This window comes from Trichophyton benhamiae, assembly GCF_000151125.1.
Source record: "Trichophyton benhamiae CBS 112371 chromosome Unknown Abenha-G-c-312d04.f1, whole genome shotgun sequence".
Lineage (NCBI taxonomy): Eukaryota > Fungi > Ascomycota > Eurotiomycetes > Onygenales > Arthrodermataceae > Trichophyton > Trichophyton benhamiae.
The window spans coordinates 441,172-459,077 of record NW_003315104.1 but is presented as its reverse complement, the minus strand read 5'-3'; the positions used below and the strand labels follow the sequence as shown (position 1 = coordinate 459,077).

The following is a 17,906-nucleotide window of genomic DNA, read 5'->3' as shown; positions in this document are numbered from 1 at the left end:
TCAGTAGGTGCCTTCCCCCTTCCCTCTCTTCTTCCAGCCTATGGAAGCATATCGAAGCTGAAAGTAGCCCGGTTCGATCGTCGTATTAGTAACATGATGGAGTAGATCCTTCCAAAATGCTGCTCGCACCTTCCGCGCCTTGTGTGAAAATTCTGCTCTTCCTCTTCCAGATGATAAGGAAATTGTAGCGAAGCATGTAGGGTGGATGTTTGTCGAGGGTACATTCCCCTAGCTGCAGGATCACCTCGCTACCTAACACATGAAGCATATCAAAACAGGCTTGACGGAGCAAATAAGATGTTGGAAGGGATGAAATCCGGGATAGTAGGGATAGGTAGAAGGTCTTTTTTAATTAAAATGACCAGTTCAGTCTCCCGATTCGCTCTTGTATTGGCGAAAGAAGGAGACCATAGGCAAAACCACGGCAGAGCGACCTGGAATATCAGAGGTTCGTAATCTGGTAATGGCCAGCTGGCAGCTTTGTCTTCATACGTTCAAGAATAGGAGAGATAGAAAGGGAGACTTATTGGAGGAGAAGGGCAAAACCAACAGTTAAGACTCCGCATTTCGCGGCTGTGATTGGACGGGGATTTTTTACAACCTGAAATGCCTGTCTGCATCAACCGCCAGTGCACGGCAGGGAAGTGAATCAGCCCTGACGAGCAGAGGGCCGGTCTTGACCCTCGGCGCGAGTAGGATCGCCCTTGTCTGACCCTACTCGAAATCGATTTTTCATCGTTGTTTTGCAAAAAAGCCGAAGGATGCATTAGTAAAGCAGGCTAATTAGTATTATTTATTAATAGTACTAATTAGGTCGTGTTAATTCTGCTTGGCATACATTTATTAGCGGGTTAAGTTACTATTTTTATCGAACTTATGGCACTTATCTAATTGAACCTTCTTTCAGCATGGCTGCTTTTGGCTTAGCGGCTGTTTATTATTAGCAAAGTTATTTTAAGTTAATTTACCCACATTTGATGGCCAGAGTAAACAAACACCGAAGGAAAGTGCGAACAAGAGGCTGTGTTGACCGGTTAACCGGGTGGGCTTTCCACTCTACTGTGAACCGTACTGTTGGCAGTGGCCATACTCCATGTTTTTGCGCAGCACTCCTACTCTGAACGTCAGGGATATATACATAGATTGGGGCCACACCTGGTGTGCCTGCGGACTCTGATTTAGAGCACAACATGGACAACAGAGATGGAGAGAGTGAAAGCAGGGACTCCGAAACATACATAAACGATATAATGGTACATCGGGTGGAAGCTATGCACTAAGGTGGAGCAGAGCTCATGCACGGCTAGAATTTCCTGGCTTATATGTATGTAATGTGTAGTATGCTTGGCCTTGGTCTGCCCTTCGCCCTCTATAAACATGAAACGTCCTCAATCCTGGAAGCTCGAGGCATATGGTGTAGTAAGCGACGCTGGAGTATGATTAATCGAAGGGGGAAACTTAACCTAACGGAGACTACGCATTACGATAGCTCGAGACTATTCATCAGTCTCATTGTCAAGTTCACTAGATCGGCAGAAAGCTCCAGCTTGCATGCTCCATCACCATAGTAAATATTTACAATTATACTTCACCTCGCTCTTCAGCTTCTATGATATTCTAGGTAGAACAACTATAACTATAGAGTGTATCAGATAGGAGATAGCACAGACATAAGGCGGTTGGCATGCGGCGGCCCCACAACACCCCTGCTGAGACAAGCATAGAATCGAGTTCCCGGACACCTAGTGAGCTCTGACATGTGGATGCGTATGATGAAGGATTTGCAGGCTCTAGATAACCCAGGATATATAAGTAAGTAAGCAAGCAACCATGATGGCTGGCCTTGGCCAATTCACGCAAACAGTAGCCGAATACATGCATTAATCAACACGATACTTTCAGTAGGAGTAGAGTGATGCGTTTGCGATTGGCGGGTGTAAAGCTACATTATACGAATATAGGTTATGAGAAGGCGGTTCTCCTTCTCGGATATAACAGCCGATCAAAAGCTGAAGCCACATTTCAAACTTGATGGTTGGTTGGTTCGTTCGTGCCTGTTGGGACGGACGGGCCGACAGTGGAGGGACCTATCGGTGACAAGAGGTGAAAGGGGAGGGAAAAGTAAAAAAGAAAAAGAAGAAAAGTGGATAGAGTGGCCGACCTCAGGCCTCTCCCGGGAAGAGAGATCAATCACTGCTTGATAGATGGGCGGCTAGTGATACAAAACTTGGTTATCTGAGAATGGATGAAACACGGCGACCTGGCGGTTGGGTACTTTGAAGTTGGGGAAGATTTTGTGCGTGAGAGTGAGTGTGAAAGTGGTTGCAGATTCGGCGGCAAACCTGGGGTTCCCTCTGGCTGTCCGCTTGCTCGGGATCCTGCAGGTGCCTTAGTCGGCTGCATGTTGTTATTCTTAGTTTCAGAACCCCGAATAATCCAACTAAGTTTTTGGTAGGGTGCAATGAGCAGCCTAATTAGTCGTCATTTTCTTGTATTTTGTTTTGCTCTTTGGGTTATTTTTGTTCCTGATTTAGGATACAAGACTGGTTCTCATTGGCAGACGGGGGCTGGGCGGATGTTATGAAGACCTGGGCGGCGTACCGACCACTCGGAATGCTGGGTTAAATGTTGGTTGTGGTGGACACATTGAGCAGGTACCTGGACGTGAAACTTGCCAGCGAGATGTCTTTGTCTGCATAACGTCGGGCGTTTAGACCTGATACAGAGACTGCAAGCTCGTCACCTTGCCCTCTATACTCCATGGCGATGCCGCGAAGACGTAGCGGTGTCGGTGCTGTGCACCTCACAACACAACCTCGCGGGAATTTGGTCGGAGATAACCATCCATCCATCCATGCTTAACCATCACGTGAAAAGTGAATGAGTAAGCAGCTGGCCTTCTTCTGACTTCAACTCTTCAACGTCAAACGTTCTGGCGACGACGACGACGTCAACAGCGGCGATATCATCTACCACGGTGGTTCTAGTTCTTAGAATAGGACAATGGTGCACTTAACCGCCGACCCTCATGACTATCACTCGAGAGCGCTAAGAGGTGTCCTTACTCTGGACTTTGCGCTCCGCCCTCGAAGGCCGCTCTATGGCCAGGGAACAGCGCATCGGGGCGCTGCCCTGCATAACTGCCCGCCAGTAAAGGGCCCAGGATAACTGTTCCAGCCGCCAGCGCCTGTGATGAGTGTTTCAAGATCGTTTTAGTTCTGTACGTACACGCTCACACACCTGCGACAAGCCAGGTAAAGAAGGGTGGAAGGGGAGAAGAGAGGCGAAAGGGTCGGCGCGAGTATGCATCAACCCCTGACCCCGGCGCCTGCATCTTTCCTGGTCGTCACAGCGCCAGCAGCCACACTGCCCACCCATCACGGGTTAATTTGTGTACTTAGCTTCTATTTTTGATCCACCTTGGCTCATTTGCTCACATTTATTTCTTTTTTCAAGGCCGTCTTAACCATCATTTTGCTTTTTTTCTGACGCTAAGGTTTTAGGTCCGACTGGGGTATTATTTGCAACTTTACCTTGCATCCTGAGAATCGACATCTAACGCAGAGCAGACGCGAAACCACAGCAAGACATAGCCGTTCGTGCGCACCTTGACTGCATCTGGATATATAATAGGGACCCTCAGGTCTCTTTTATTTAGTTCGTCATGGCTCCTCTAGACTTCAACGGATTCTTCACTCCCCTACAGCCATCCCACTTCCGGTCTCAATCATCACCGCTGCTGCCATCCTCAAGCTTCTTGCTTCTTAAATGCTTGACATCTCTTCGCCGCCGACTCTCCTCCATTTCGATATTCCTTTCTTTTGAACGATGGACTCTCCAGCAACAGCAGCTACTATGGATTCCACTTTGTCGTGGTCCAGTCCATATATCGAAGCGGTCCCTTGCTCAGTCCCCGCCTTGACGCCGCTGACCGTGCCACTCACGCCGCACACTCCTCTACTTACTCCCACAATGGTCTCTCCGGTTGACAGCACCCCCTTCGTTGGTTATTGCTCGCCAAATCTCAGTGTGCACCGCCCTACTCCCATGAAACTTTATCGAAGTCACTCGGAGGGGACTGTCGGCATGTCCTCTACCATGACTACCCGCAAATGCGCCCCCAAATCTCAGCGCCGAGGCAATGTCAATGTTACCATGCCTGTTACGTACACTCCTGCTACCCATCGTGTTAGCAAAGCAAAGAAGGGCAAACGAGTCCACGCCTGCCAGTTTCCTGGCTGTTCAAAGGTAAGGCGCAAAATAGTGCAGGCTGTTTCCTTGCTCCTTTGTTTCTAGACATTTCCTTATTAATACTCTTTCTTTTCTTTCCTTTCAGGTATTCACAAGAGCCGAACATAGACGGTATATATCTCTCGCCCTGTTTAGATTATTTATACGGAGCCTATGCGCAAACCGATCAAGAGCTTAATACTAAGATTCTTCGTTTTTATAGCCGCCATGAGTTGAACCATAATCCACAGGCAACTTTCGTCTGTACCATCAATGGATGTGGGAAAGGCTTCCACCGATCCGACCTTCTCTCACGTCACAAGGAGAAACAGTATGATTCCACACCGAGCTGATAGTGGAGAAAGAGATACTAACATCAGCCTGGACAGTGAACAAGATGCCCTTTCCACTAAGCCAACCATCGGTCACAAAAGACGAATTAGCCAAATATCTGATGCCTCTGATGCTATACCAATATCCTCTCCTTCCGTTCCAGTGCCTCATTCGGTTCCAAACTCTGCTCAAATTCCCCCAGTCACCCCCGAATTACACTCACTTCAAGCCACGCATTCTCCATACTTGAACACCCAACTTCTTTCACCACCATACTGGACTAGCTTTAGAAGGGCATCCGACCCATCCATTGGATGCTCCAGTGTCCCATATTCCGCAGGTGACGAGTCAAGCCTCTTCTCTTCTCCAGAGTGCTCCCGATCTCCTTCTTCCGATAGCAGCCACGGGGCCCATTTCCCCTTCAGCACATCGCATATTACAGGTATTGGTATCTTTCATGAGCCCATGGCCGATCCAACTATTATGGGAAACTCACTGTCCTATGACTCGAGTTTCGGCGGTTTTCAAGCGGTGGGTTCTACAGTAGCACAAGCTTCACCACTGGTTACTCTCCCAGGCGACAGTGATAGCACACGCACAGTAGGTGATACCTCTTCCCATCCAAAATATAAAATTATCACGTATAAAACTTACTAACAGACCTGCAGTGCAATCTTCATATGACTTGGCCTGAAACACATGGCTATCCTTGCGATGTAAACTTGCTCCCACCCTCGGAGTCAATCCAACCAATAGTTGATTGGGCATAGTTGATTTCGCTCGCCGGGTGAATTTGGCTCAAAAGTTCCCAATTTCTTCCTTAACTCTATTCCAAGATACCCAACAGTCTCTTTCACTATCCAGAAAACCCGCTTCCGACCCAAGTCAAATTGGCCGAATGATAGCATACTATTCGGTCAGACCTTATCCCATTTCTGTTTCTATTCCAAGCCTATTTGAGCGCGGACTACCTCAATTCCTCTCCCCTCACGCAAGGCCAACTTTATCTCATCTTATAAATCTTGATAAAACGATGAGTTTTATATTATTTATATATATTCAATTCGTTGCTTGGGTCCCTTGGATGAAGACCCAGTGCATCTTCTGCTCCCCTCTGGTACTGGGGTTAGGGAGTTTGAAGTATTTCGCATTTGTTTATTGTTCCCCTCTCCGATTTCCGTCCCTTTGTTTGGATGTACCTTGTTTTCTTTTAGCTTGGGTTGGCTTGCTTTGATTCTACGCTTCCCTGAGACTCTGCACTTTTTTTCTGCTTCTGCTTCTTCTTCTCTTCTTCTCTATTCTACTTCTTATTCTTTTCACACCTCTTTCCCACACAATGATTTTTTACGCCTTTAACGACTTCTCTTCATGAACATATACATATTTTTGGTTTTTTTTGGAAATGTCTTTGGGTATTTCTAATTGGCATCTTCGGGTTATGTATACTTTTATATTCTATTTCCATTCTATGCATATATAGAGGAGCACTTCACTTCGCCTGGGCATGCGACATCCAAAGGCGTTTTTGCTTAACATACTACTTGACTTTCCTGAATCTGACTGGTATGCCTGCATTTTAAAGCATCCCTCTCTTAAAAGTATTCCAAGTCTGCTTCGTATTTGGCTGTTTACTAACTAGTTCATTGTTACTAATTATATCACCAACTAACGAGTTAACAAGATAAAAGAGCTAAGTCTTGGCAGAATACTCGTGATCTAACTAACCTTATTTTTATTTTTATTTTATTTTAATTTTTGTTCCACAGATGAACCTTGCTTGTTGCAAGGCTCAGCAATCTCTCTTCTCGCCGCAGCCCTGGTGTATTTTGGACATCGTACAACCTACATCCTACAGCCTACAGTACATTATGTATGGGTTATCTCACATGTTTCGCAAGCCATTGGAGGAGTAACTATTCTACCTCCATAAATCCCTATTCACCCTGGACTCCGACATGGAATAGGCAGGCAGTGGAGGGCCTAGCCATGCTGGGGCTTATCAATACGTGACAGAAGACCAACGGTTCAAGGAATAAATAACTAAATTCCGTTTGTTCCCCCCAAAACCGCTCTTTATCCTTATCTTTGGATGATAATTTGACAGCGTCTGATGTGCCTATAAAGGCACCACAAGCACCGTGCGGGGATATTGTTTGGGGAACTACACTCTAGGGATTTAACCCATGTCAGTCTGTGTGGCGTTGACATGGAATGAAAATTATCTCCATCAGCTAGGCGTGGTGCCACGCCGAATGATTGGGCGAGTTGAAAACCGAACTCCGTCCATGGATCGGAGTAGGAAGATCAGAATCCGTTGTTTCCCCTAAATCATATTCAGATGCCGAAACGTTGGACTGGGCTTGTGCGACTTCCTGAGATATTGACCAAATTCTACATGCCACTGCAAATACCAACACACGCGCTGTCTGCTTGCTTTTTCGAGCTGAAACAATGCTTCGACAATAACCACTTGGAAAATTGTAGCCAATTTCCAAAAATGGCTTAAGAAAACAGAAAATGATGGAAATATAGAGCCCAATACCATCACTCTGGCTAGTACAGTTCGGAGCAGGCTTGAGTAACCTGCAAAGTTCAATATACTAATAACGTTGTCGCTAGGGAGGTAGGATATGTATGCAGTTTACAGTTTGATGCATTCGACGCAGGTTTCATTCCACCGTAGAGAATCGCATTTACCCATAGTAATTGGCTTAATTCACGGAAAATCTGTTTGCATTTCTAACATCGCGGAATTGGTTGCTACGAGAGCATATAGGCTAATGCTGCGATACTTCTGAATTGGAACTCGAGGCATTTATGAACCTCATGCGTTTTGCCCCTGCAACCACCAACGCCGTTTTCGCATTCCTAACTCCCCGGCTCGTCAAGCCTTGCATCGTCCCCTAGAGGATAAAGAGCCGAAGAACCCGAGAAGGGGCCCAATAAGCGGATGAATGAATAAATAGACAAAATAAAAGGTGATCATTATACAAGTATCTCAATATCTATATCAATCAGGTCAAGAAAGGAAATTTAGTCTACTTGAACTGCTCCTCAGTAACGCCCTTACCCATGGCACTAGTGCTACTGATGCCACCGGTAACCATCTTTAATAGTTCATCCACGTAATTTGCACCACTCCATTTCTGGTGGGTGACAACGTCGACCTTGTTATCCATCTCCGGCTCCTGAACCATCTCTCCGTATGCACGCATCCCTTGCTTAGCGTATGCCTTGGCAAATTGGTCAGATATCAGGGCAGTGGTGTGTAGACCAGCAAGGGTGATGAACTGCCAGCTGTAGCCAAGCTCTCCCAGACGACGGATATAAGTCTCTTGCTCGTCGCGGGGCATAGCTGTCTTCCAGTTGAAGGAAGGCGAGAGGTTGTATGCAAGTTTCTGCTCGGGCCAGACAGCATGTACACCTTCGGCGAATTCTTTGGCTTGCGCGTAGTCAGGAAGTTTGCTCTCCATCCAAATGAGATCAGCGAATGGGCCATATGCAACGGCACGGTTAATGGCACACTCGCATCCACCTTGGTATCTGTAAAATCCTTCTCTAGTTCGTGGCGAATCCCAATTCCAGTAGATGTCAGAACCAGTCAACTGTTTGGCGATAGCACGAGCTTCAGAGTTGCTCTTTCCCTTTATATCAGCAAGGAATTTGTCAATAGCAGCCTTTTTGTTAGAGATGGAAGGGGAAGCATTTATTTGGTCAATGGCTGCGTCTTGGAAACGTTTCAACCCAGCCTTGCTGGTCCACTCGTCCTCAATTTGTTGAAGCTCGGCACCGTTCTTGCCCGCCTGCTCTGCAGCAACCATCAGATCATTAAGAGGCTCAATGCTAGAGTTGGTGGATCCAACAATGAAAGCATGATCCCGGGGATCAATAGTGCTAGTAATTAAGGTTGCCGCCTCGGAGTCGGTTCGCGCGATAGCCAGAAGGTCAGTCCCTACCATTCACATTAGCAACGGATTTAGATATATGTAACAAGTCACTTGAAATTCGTAACGTACCCATGATATCAGCTTGAGCTCGAATGGCTACAAGTCGGTTGATATGCTCACTGATTGGGACAAGAACCTTTCCAGCCATATGTCCGCACTTCTTCGTACCAGGGGCTTGATCCTCAATATGAATTCCAGCAGCCCCGCGCTCAATAAATAGTTTTGTGAGCTTCATGACAGCGGTCAGACCACCATGGCCAGTGTCTGCGTCAGCAATAATCGGACGGAGATAATCAATGTTCGGTAGGCTGTTGCGCTGTTCCTTGGGGGCGCGGAGACGTTCCTCTCTCTGTTTTCTGTCATGGAACAGTTGAGCTAGGAAAAGCTGGTTGACCTTGTTCGGCACAGTATTCTGTTTTTAAATAATAGTGTATAAGCCTAGGCCCTTGAGCATTGGTATTTGAAATGGTACTTACCATTGGGTAGTCAGCAAGGTCGGGAGAAGGCTCATCTGTTGAGGAGGCAGTTGATGAGCTCTGCCAACCAGAAACATAGACAGTGTCTAAATATTTCACCATCTGGGTGAGCATGGTTGGTTCCAGGCAACCATAAGTAAAACTTGCATCTTTGTTCTTCACGAGAGTTAGCGGGGTTGACTAGTCAATATGAAGTATAGGTTTCATACCGCAAATCTACCTTCCAGGATCTTCCACAACTTCTTGCTCTGTGCATTTGATGGGTAATCAATTGTCAAGGTACCCCTTTTGGCAACAATTTGCTCTGCGGTGAATGGACGTTTGGTGTATCGCCATCTTGAATCTTTCCACCAGTTCTTGACTTGTTCAACGTCTTGCAGGAACTTCTGTTCCTCTTGTTCAACGAATGACATGTTGAAAGGCTATATATAGATAAAACCACTCAAATATTATGGTAGTGAGATGGATGGATAGGTTCAATAGCAAATTATGTGTACGGCGGCACAAGAACTCCCGAAATTGATTCTGAGTCAAAGAAGGAAAGGAAGAGACGAGTCAAGCTGGCCCGGGTGGGTGCATCGCTTTATTTTATCTTCATTTGCCTTGTGAGTCAACCAAAGAAAGGCCTCAAGGTGTCTCCAGTTAGTATCAGAGTATCCAGTTCCGCCGAGGCATAAACGTCAATAGGAGAGCTTCGACGCCTTCCCATCAACAACGGCCAGGGTCCGAAAAGCATGGGCGGCCTTGGAGCTAAGGAGGAAACATCGAGTTGGCCCACTCGGCAATTAAGAGTAGTGGAAAGTCCAGACTGCTCGTGGAATATCCATATTTCTCGTGCGCCATCGAGAGTTAAAAAACATGTGTGGATATAGGCTTCCGAAATCTGATATCGGGAGAACCTTCCGCCGGTTTACCTAAGGAAACACAGCCTGTTGGCTTCTGCTAGATATGAGGTTACTTATCCAAAGTATTGAATGAGCATCAGGCTCTGAATCTGCTCTGTAAATGTCTTGAATGGAGAGAGATGACGTTCAAGGAGTTCGCATGTGAGTTCGGCCAGCATCCGAGCAGCCAATCAACGCGCGCTACTCACATGAAAGGCGCGTCACCTGACCTGTGGAAAATCCCCGGCGGAAGCTGGCCGAATAACCAAAGTCTGGAGGTGACACAGGAGACGAGACGGATCTGATAAGATGGCCGGGGAATATGGATATGCCTCGGCTGATGTGTTGGTGGCTATGGTGCAGTACAGCGGCCAGTGGTTCGTCAGTCGCGGGTGTCTTCCGTTGGACATTCAAAATTGGTATCCGGGCTGGCCCAACTGCCTAGTGGTAGGTCAACGCTTGCTGATACTGTGGAGATATCGGCAGACAGGTCACGGCGCCCCAAGAGATTTCAAAACTACGGAATAGATGGAGTTGAATAGTAGTCGGGAATTTCACACACAAGAACACAGTGTCCCAATATACAAATACGTAAAAAAGGGGGAAATATTCTCCAGAGTGAAAAGGAGTGGAATTCATGTCGAGTATCCAGCTTTCCTGCTCTTGTTACGATCATCCTAATTAGCCCTAGTAATAGAGCTGGAAGCATAACATCTGACACAGGAAAGTAACAAACACATCTTTTTCATCTAGTGCTCCAGGCCCGTGGAATGATATCTCTAGAAGTTCACGGCAGTGGTCGCTTCCTTGAACGTTTGGTACGGAGTGCATGCGCCCAAGGCTCGTCTCATATGGGCATTCAAAAATTGAAGTCCATACACGTAGCTCGCATTGACCCATCCGAAACTAAAGTAGAAAACTGTCAGAAAATTGCCTGAGACGATATTTATTTCTAGATATTGTTACTCACCCTTCCCTCGATACCCCTTTGAAATCAATGCCTTGATTTCCGTACTCTGCATCGACTTTGTGAGGGTCTATAGGACGAGTAACGTCGTATTTTTCAACGACGGTGCCGTTGAAGTCGACAAAGGCCTTTGTGACCATGAACAACCATTTATACGCCAATTCTTCCGCCTCTTCTTGATAACCATATCGCATAAGCCCAGTCCACGCAAGTATTTGCTGCGGTGCCCATCCATAGGGGTAATCCCATTGGCGGTTTGGCCGATCGATACCAACTTTACCCCTAGATTCCTCAGTGCCCGATACAAGGCCACCATAAGCTTGGAACTTTGGTAAAGCCTTGCTAACAAGGACGGCCGCTTGCCGTGGGTTCGCGACACCTGCCCACATTGACCAAAATGTCGTGGCACTCTCGTAATTGGTGATCTGTTCCTTGACGGTATCATAGTCAAAGTACATCCCTTTTTCTTCATTCCACATGTACTTATCAATTGCTGCCCTCCTTCTCCTTGCACGACGATCCCATAAGGATGAGCTTTCATACTCCCTGGATTCTGTTTCGGGGGTTCGGAATTCAGAGGGAATGTACAGTTTGTCTTTGAAATGATCACGCAGAACACGTGCAATGTCCATTTCGTACTTGTATAGCAGGCAGTTCAAGTCGATTGTTGCAAGATTGGCGCACACATTTTCAAGTCGATAGGATGTGTCGTGACCCGATTCTCTTACTGCTCGGTCATGCAAAAAATATTCGTCTAGCTCAGCGCATTTAATTTCTCCACTGTTGTATGCCTTGACAAACTCATCAAATGTAACTCCGTGCTTTTTTGCATAAGGTAGGAGTATATGATAAAAATGGGTTGGCTCTGTCTCGGGTGGTACTCCGATACCAGAAGGCCGGTATCTGGACAATCCTGTCTTCGGATCAAGTCGTGGTTCGGACACCCAAACACTGTGATATTCCTTGATGGCTGCCAAAATGGCTTCCCTGAGAAAGTCCGTTGCTCCAGGCTGCGATTTGATTCGATCATACACCCTCAGTGCCATATCAGTCAGGAATGGAGGCTGGGAGCGGCATAGGTAATATGATCGGTTGGCGTTAAGGATCTTCCCATAATGCTTGATACAAAAGCAGAAGTTAACGACCATGTCTCTGGCTAGTTCGACATGTTCCGTCACCAGTAAACCTAGGGACTCCATGTAACTGTCCCAACCGTATAGCTCATTGAAGCGTCCACCGGGGACAATGTATGGGACCCCTCGAAGGTCTTTCTCTCCTGTATCCGGATCCACATATTCTTCCATGGCCAGTGCTAACAACCCCGGTTTACTGTTCAGGTCTCTCACGTATTCAGGGGTGATTTCTCCACTCGGGAGAAGCTGGACGTCCAACCGGAGCCCAGGTTGGGATTCAGCAATTTTGTTATAGTACTCATACTGCTCGGGTGCACCGGCTGGCACATAAATGCGTGGTCTTGGATCGTCGGTCCAGTCCTTAGGATCTCTTCCCACGATTTCGATATTAGACCCGTCGATTCGGCGGGTCAAAGCTTTCCAGAACGAGTTTTGGATTAAACGGGAAAGTCGATTCACGGGATTCTCATTCAGGCGTTGTTCGTCGAGGACTATTTGTTTTCTACCGTAGTCCTTTGCTATTGTAAGCTCTTGAAGTAGGTTGGAAAGCATGTAGGTCCCTCTTAGATCTGATTTCCTAAACCCAGAGGATGCCGCTGTGCCAACGTGAAGAACCTTGGGACCAGCGTCCTCTATGGTAATCTGCATATTGTTATCTGTATCTTCCCTCTCAAGGAGGGCTTGCAGGGTTGGTTCGACATCGATAAGGAATTTGCGTGAGTATGAATGTTCGTCTAGTCGATGTGGGCACAATCAGTGTTTGGGCAATCAAGCGACATGAAGCCAGTACCAGCTTACCATGGCTACCTCTACGAGCAACTAAGTGCTCTAAATCTTCAGCGTTGAATCTTTTCAAAGTCTAGTGGCCACACATTCATTATTAAATGCTCTCAGTATATCAGGACAATCAGGAAGTAGTTGTAACCTACAGATGAGAATGCTCTCCTATGGTTAACCTTCTTGGCTCCTTGCTTTTCGCCATAGTAGATATCGGGATGGGAAAAAGGGTCGACACCATCAGAGGAGTGCCGCTTATGTTGCCCGCCTGACGTGCTCATTATCCAGTGTAGCTGCAGTGATGGTGATATGAAGAAATAATGAGGTTCGAGCACGTATTTAGCTAGCTAACTAGACGTCAAGCACCAATCTGCCAAGACGACTAGTTCAACTTCGGCTGTTTCGTTAGTTAGACGACGAGATGCGGCGCTCAAACCTGGCCTATCCTCTCATTCCTATCAACCCTTTCAGCGCAGAGGAATGACAAAAAGACGTACGTATTGACGGCTCCAAATATCAACACGATCCTTCACCCCATCAAAACCTGCCAACTTAGCTATGACGCTGAAGGCCCACGCAGGTGGCAAAAGGGCGGCTCATGCTTATGTCAGAGCACGTGTACATTTACCCCAAAGGTAAAAGATATCTCAACACAATGCAGCATTATATATGCAGCTTACACTACTTCATATAAAATATAGTAATTATATGGCTAGATAATTAGATTGCGGAGTGCATGCGTGTGGTATGTCTCTATTATAGCTTCGATCCAATGACGCTTCCGCCATCTACTGTGATGGTAGCGCCGTTGATGTATGCTCCAGCACGGCTGCTCAAGAAAAGACAAGCACCAGCAACATCCTGAGGAGTGCCTATACGCCCAAGTGGGATCCCAGCTTCAATCACCTCTTGGAACTTGTCTAGGGTTGCCTTCATCATCTTGCTTTGGAATGGACCGCAAGCAAGAGTGTTTGATCTGCCCTCTCAACATTAGCAAAAGAGCCTTTCACTGTAACAGATAGGGGACATACGTGATATTCCTTCTTCCTAAATGGTTAGCTAGAACCCTACTTAGGTGGTGGAGACCAGCTTTACTGGCACTGTAGGCAAATGTCTCCAGTGCTGGAACTCGTAATCCATCAACGCTTCCAATGTTTATTATCCTCGCTGGGTCCAGTTCACCAGCTCCCTTTTCAAGGAACGGAGTGAAAAGTTGCGTGACATTGAACACACGGTGAAGGTTCAGAGTAAGGACACGAGTCCATGCAGATGATGGATATTCGTCGTAAGGAGCACCCCAATTGGAGCCCGCGTTGTTGACGAGGATATTGAGCTCTAAACCGACGTTAGTTATCCTTGTTATTAACGAGTAAATACAGACAGCCTGCGGAGAGCGTACTAGATTCGCGCTTTCCAAACTCTTCGGCGAGTTTCTTGCAGTCCTCTTCTTTGTATAGGTCGGCTTGGATGGCATATGCCTTGCCTTTTCCAAGCGCGTTCAACTCTTGACAGACTGCCTCGCAAGTCTTGATATCTCGAGCAGTGATATACACAGTTGCGCCATTCACAACATATCCCTCGGAGATCATACGACCAATTCCTTTGGCACCCCCTGTGACCAGCACAACTTTACCCTACACATTTTTATTAGAATCAAGACAATCACAGCTGGAAATACGGCCGGAAGGGAGGGGGAGAACGAACTTTAACATCGAAGAGGGATGCAGCGTCCATTTTGGAAGAGCTTTTTGATCTCTATCGGTTTTATCGAATGCACTCTATGTCATTCGAATAGTAGATTTTGAGGAAATCTCGGTTCTTATACAGACCTGCCCAAAGCTGGCTGCCGGTTGTCCTCAAAAGGTGCCGAGGCAACTTCCATGTTTTACACTATTGGTCCGAATGCATTATCCTCTGCGGTCCAGCCGGGTTACTCAGCTAAGTAACAAGGTTACGGAAATATAATACCCCTGAAGTTTAAAGGAACCGACCTGCAAGGTCATTGGCTGCTACTGTGAACCTTCCTCCAAATGTTGTCCAATGAACTAATAGAAGAGCAATAAAGTCGCCACCTAACCAGTTCATATCACGTGACATACCGACAAACCCATATTATTTACATAAGCGTCCATTTTTTGAGAGAAGTGTCGGGTTTTTGCTGAGGTGGGCTGTTGACAAGACGTCAAGACCAAGCACAATCAACGCTATAACAAAGACTACTACCTTAAATATTCATCGGAAAGCAATCATACTATCTATTTACTATTTCGGATTTAATACCCGTACATTTCATTTCATCTCGATCCAAGTTCATAAGCCCAGGATGGAGGAGCTGCAAGCTCGTCACAGGAAAGAGCAAAGGGACCTCCAGTCACGGATAACACAGAAGAAAAAGTCGGCAACGAAGAAGACGCGTAAAGGCATCAATGATGAATGTGAGAGTTTGCAGAGGCAGCTCCTAGATAGACAGCAGGCCGAAATATCTCAACTCAATGGGGAGGTAGACGTCGGAGATGCAGACACAATCAATCAGATGAATGAGCTGAATATCGAGAATAATGGCCAGGCTGAAGAGTCTGAGGAATTCAATACCAATGGGACAACAGTTTGCTCTGTGCCTCCAGTTAACCCGTCTGCCCCCGTGACCAGCACAACCGAGAGAGGTCCTGGTCCAAAACGAGGCAATCGCCAAAAAGCACGTTTGGCAAGACGCGCAGCCGAGCGTGAGGCAGAGATTAACAATGCTACAATTGAAGCGGCAAACCAGACCGACAAACGTGCTAATGAACGTAAGGCTATGGAGGAAGCCTTTGCGCGTTTAAAGCTGAAAGAGAGGGACATCGCACCAGATGGGCATTGTTTGTATTCTGCAGTGGCGTGGCAATTGACAGAAAATGGGATTTGTCTGAGCCCAGAACAATCAGAATCAGTGTTAACCGATGCGATGAAAACTAATGGCTACAAGGGCGTTCGAGCTACAACGGCTGATTTTATACTCTCCAATGCCAATGATTTTGCTCCATTCCTGGAAGAATCAATTGAAGATTACGCTCGAAAAATAAAATCAACGGCAGAATGGGGAGGTCAGCTAGAACTGCATGCCATTGCACGTGCCTATAAAGTGCGGGTAAATGTCGTTCAAGGAGACGGACGCATCGAAAAGTTCCTACCAGATGGCGAAATTAACGAATCTAAAACAAAGGATATATGGTTGGCGTACTATCGGCATACATATGGACTTGGGGAGCATTACAATGCCCTATCTCACAGCTCCGCTTGAGCATGCTTAGTGAGATAGTAGCAAAATATGCTTATCAACTACCCAGGTACGTACAAAGAGGGGCCGAATGGCCGGTTGTGCTGCTTGCGAGTACTCGCGTTTCACTTGTGGCACCATATAGAGACCCAATCCCTTACGGTACCATCTGAATCCTTGCCGACTTCATGAGTCCGTTCCGGGTGCCAATGTGCCACACGAACCAAGCCGTTATCTCCCGTTTTGCTGGACAAACCGGCCTGAACATTGCCCTTGTCATCATAAGGGATGTCTTCACCAGGTTTGCTCAAGTGTTCTAGATACGCCTCTGGGGTGGAGGCAAACGGCGGACCTCCTAAAGTGGGATCCTTCGTTGTCGGAAACTCAAGGCATATCAGATAGCCTTGTGGGGATCGTCCAAGGAGCTGCGAGTGTCGGAGAGCCCATCCTGGACGCAAGAGAGGGTTGAGGGCGCAGAAAAACTGTTATGACGTGCGAGGAACAGAACAAAGTCACTTGCCGTCAGTCGTTGTCCAAAAGCAATCTTCATAATCACGGAGGCAGCTCACAGTATAGTCATAAATGAGATCAAAACAACCTTCTTCCAACCCAGCTTTCTCTACCCAATCGCTCTTGAAGAAATCTCCCTGCAAGAACACAACCTTTCCACTTCCGATTTCTTCGTCTCTTGGCTTCACTAAATCTCCATACTTTTCTGCCTCCTTCTGGCACTCCTCCAGGGCTGTGGTGCTATATTCCAGACCATAGGCGTCATATCCAAATGATGCAAGTAGAAAGCAGTCTACGCCTCTACCACACCCAGGCACAAGAGCCTTCTTCCGCCTTTTTTCTTCGCCTTCAATCTTTATAATAGCATTCCCTAAAATGTCGGACTTTTGTTCTAGGGTGTCCTCCAGAGCTGGATTGTGTACTCCTCTATCCCAGGGGGTCTTTTCTTCCTGCCATAATTCCTCCCATACCTCAATGGGGCGCTTGTCTTTCAGGTTGAGAAATCGTTCGCTTAACCCAGGATTCAAATTCGACATGACGGATATTGATCACTTCGGAGTCACTAAGTCTCAAATTGATACACCGCTGGCATGCTGCTTAGGGATATGGAGAGCAACCGGGAAGTTGGACAAACCCCACGCCCATAACGATGATGCTTAATAAGCAATGCTCATAAAGTGATACTATTGGCTAGCGCGGGACCGCTCCTTCCTCGGCAAAAACGGCACGCTTAACGCCGAAAAGCCGTGCGATGTGCCGGACATCCAAGCAAGATTTTTACATACAGCGGAGGAGCATGCAGAGTGACAAAAGTCTTCCGAAGAGCGGGAGGGAAACCTATCTTGATTCACTGGGGTTACTACATGGCCAGGCGAGCTGTTTTTATCTGCCTGCTGCGGTGAAGTTGAGAGGGACAATTCTCTAACGATAATAGATAACCGAGGTCAATCCTTAGGGCCAACAACTACTTTGGTAGGATCTCAAAAAAATGCTGTACGAGCAAACAGTGACATCGAGAAAGTGGATATCGTCACTCGGGCCAGGGTTCCCAAATCCGTTCTTAAGTCCAGGCCAAATTCTTCCTTCCCGTTCATATATGTAGGTCTCCTCCCCACTTAAGAGTTTCTTTGAATGCTGTCTTTTTTTTATTCATTCTTGTTTTATTATCTGAATAGCGCTACTTTCTTTTGAATTTCCTGCATGTTTGACGTCTCTCGGTATCTCCGTTAAGCATACCAAAGAGTGCCGTTGTTCTTTAACTTATATGCCCTACAATACTCGGCTCGATAGGGGATGAGGCTCTGTGCTGAGTGAGGATCTTTACAAGCGACAGTTATATTCGAATTGTGGGTTTCTTTCGTTGAGAACCTTTGACTAGAAGCCATCTGCGGAG

The 17,906-nt window shown here is 46.7% G+C and overlaps 6 protein-coding genes across 6 annotated transcripts; 2 read left to right on the top strand and 4 right to left on the bottom strand.

The window, feature by feature from the left end:
- Positions 1–4,503: 4,503 nt before the first annotated feature.
- Positions 4,504–5,220, top strand: ARB_07815 (uncharacterized protein; the record flags this gene model as incomplete). The annotated part of the gene is made up of 1 exon (XM_003014049.1): positions 4,504–5,220. One exon carries the CDS (start codon positions 4,504–4,506, stop codon positions 5,218–5,220), a length of 717 nt encoding a protein of 238 aa, XP_003014095.1.
- A 2,381-nt stretch (positions 5,221–7,601) lies between these two features.
- ARB_07814 (uncharacterized protein) lies at positions 7,602–9,399 on the bottom strand (the record flags this gene model as incomplete). The annotated part of the gene is made up of 4 exons (XM_003014048.1): positions 7,602–8,515; positions 8,580–8,922; positions 8,987–9,166; positions 9,196–9,399. The coding sequence occupies 4 exons, from the start codon at positions 9,397–9,399 to the stop codon at positions 7,602–7,604; spliced, it is 1,641 nt and encodes a 546-aa protein (XP_003014094.1).
- Positions 9,400–10,649: 1,250 nt separating this feature from the next.
- Positions 10,650–13,028, bottom strand: ARB_07813 (uncharacterized protein; the record flags this gene model as incomplete). Its single annotated transcript, XM_003014047.1, has 4 exons — positions 10,650–10,776; positions 10,841–12,704; positions 12,769–12,829; positions 12,900–13,028. 4 exons carry the CDS (start codon positions 13,026–13,028, stop codon positions 10,650–10,652), a joined length of 2,181 nt encoding a protein of 726 aa, XP_003014093.1.
- A 475-nt stretch (positions 13,029–13,503) lies between these two features.
- ARB_07812 (uncharacterized protein) lies at positions 13,504–14,481 on the bottom strand (the record flags this gene model as incomplete). Its single annotated transcript, XM_003014046.1, has 4 exons — positions 13,504–13,690; positions 13,779–14,082; positions 14,147–14,381; positions 14,452–14,481. The coding sequence occupies 4 exons, from the start codon at positions 14,479–14,481 to the stop codon at positions 13,504–13,506; spliced, it is 756 nt and encodes a 251-aa protein (XP_003014092.1).
- Positions 14,482–15,070: 589 nt separating this feature from the next.
- ARB_07811 (uncharacterized protein) lies at positions 15,071–16,027 on the top strand (the record flags this gene model as incomplete). The annotated part of the gene is made up of 1 exon (XM_003014045.1): positions 15,071–16,027. The coding sequence occupies one exon, from the start codon at positions 15,071–15,073 to the stop codon at positions 16,025–16,027; it is 957 nt and encodes a 318-aa protein (XP_003014091.1).
- Positions 16,028–16,515: 488 nt separating this feature from the next.
- ARB_07810 (uncharacterized protein) lies at positions 16,516–17,049 on the bottom strand (the record flags this gene model as incomplete). The annotated part of the gene is made up of 1 exon (XM_003014044.1): positions 16,516–17,049. One exon carries the CDS (start codon positions 17,047–17,049, stop codon positions 16,516–16,518), a length of 534 nt encoding a protein of 177 aa, XP_003014090.1.
- Positions 17,050–17,906: the final 857 nt, after the last annotated feature.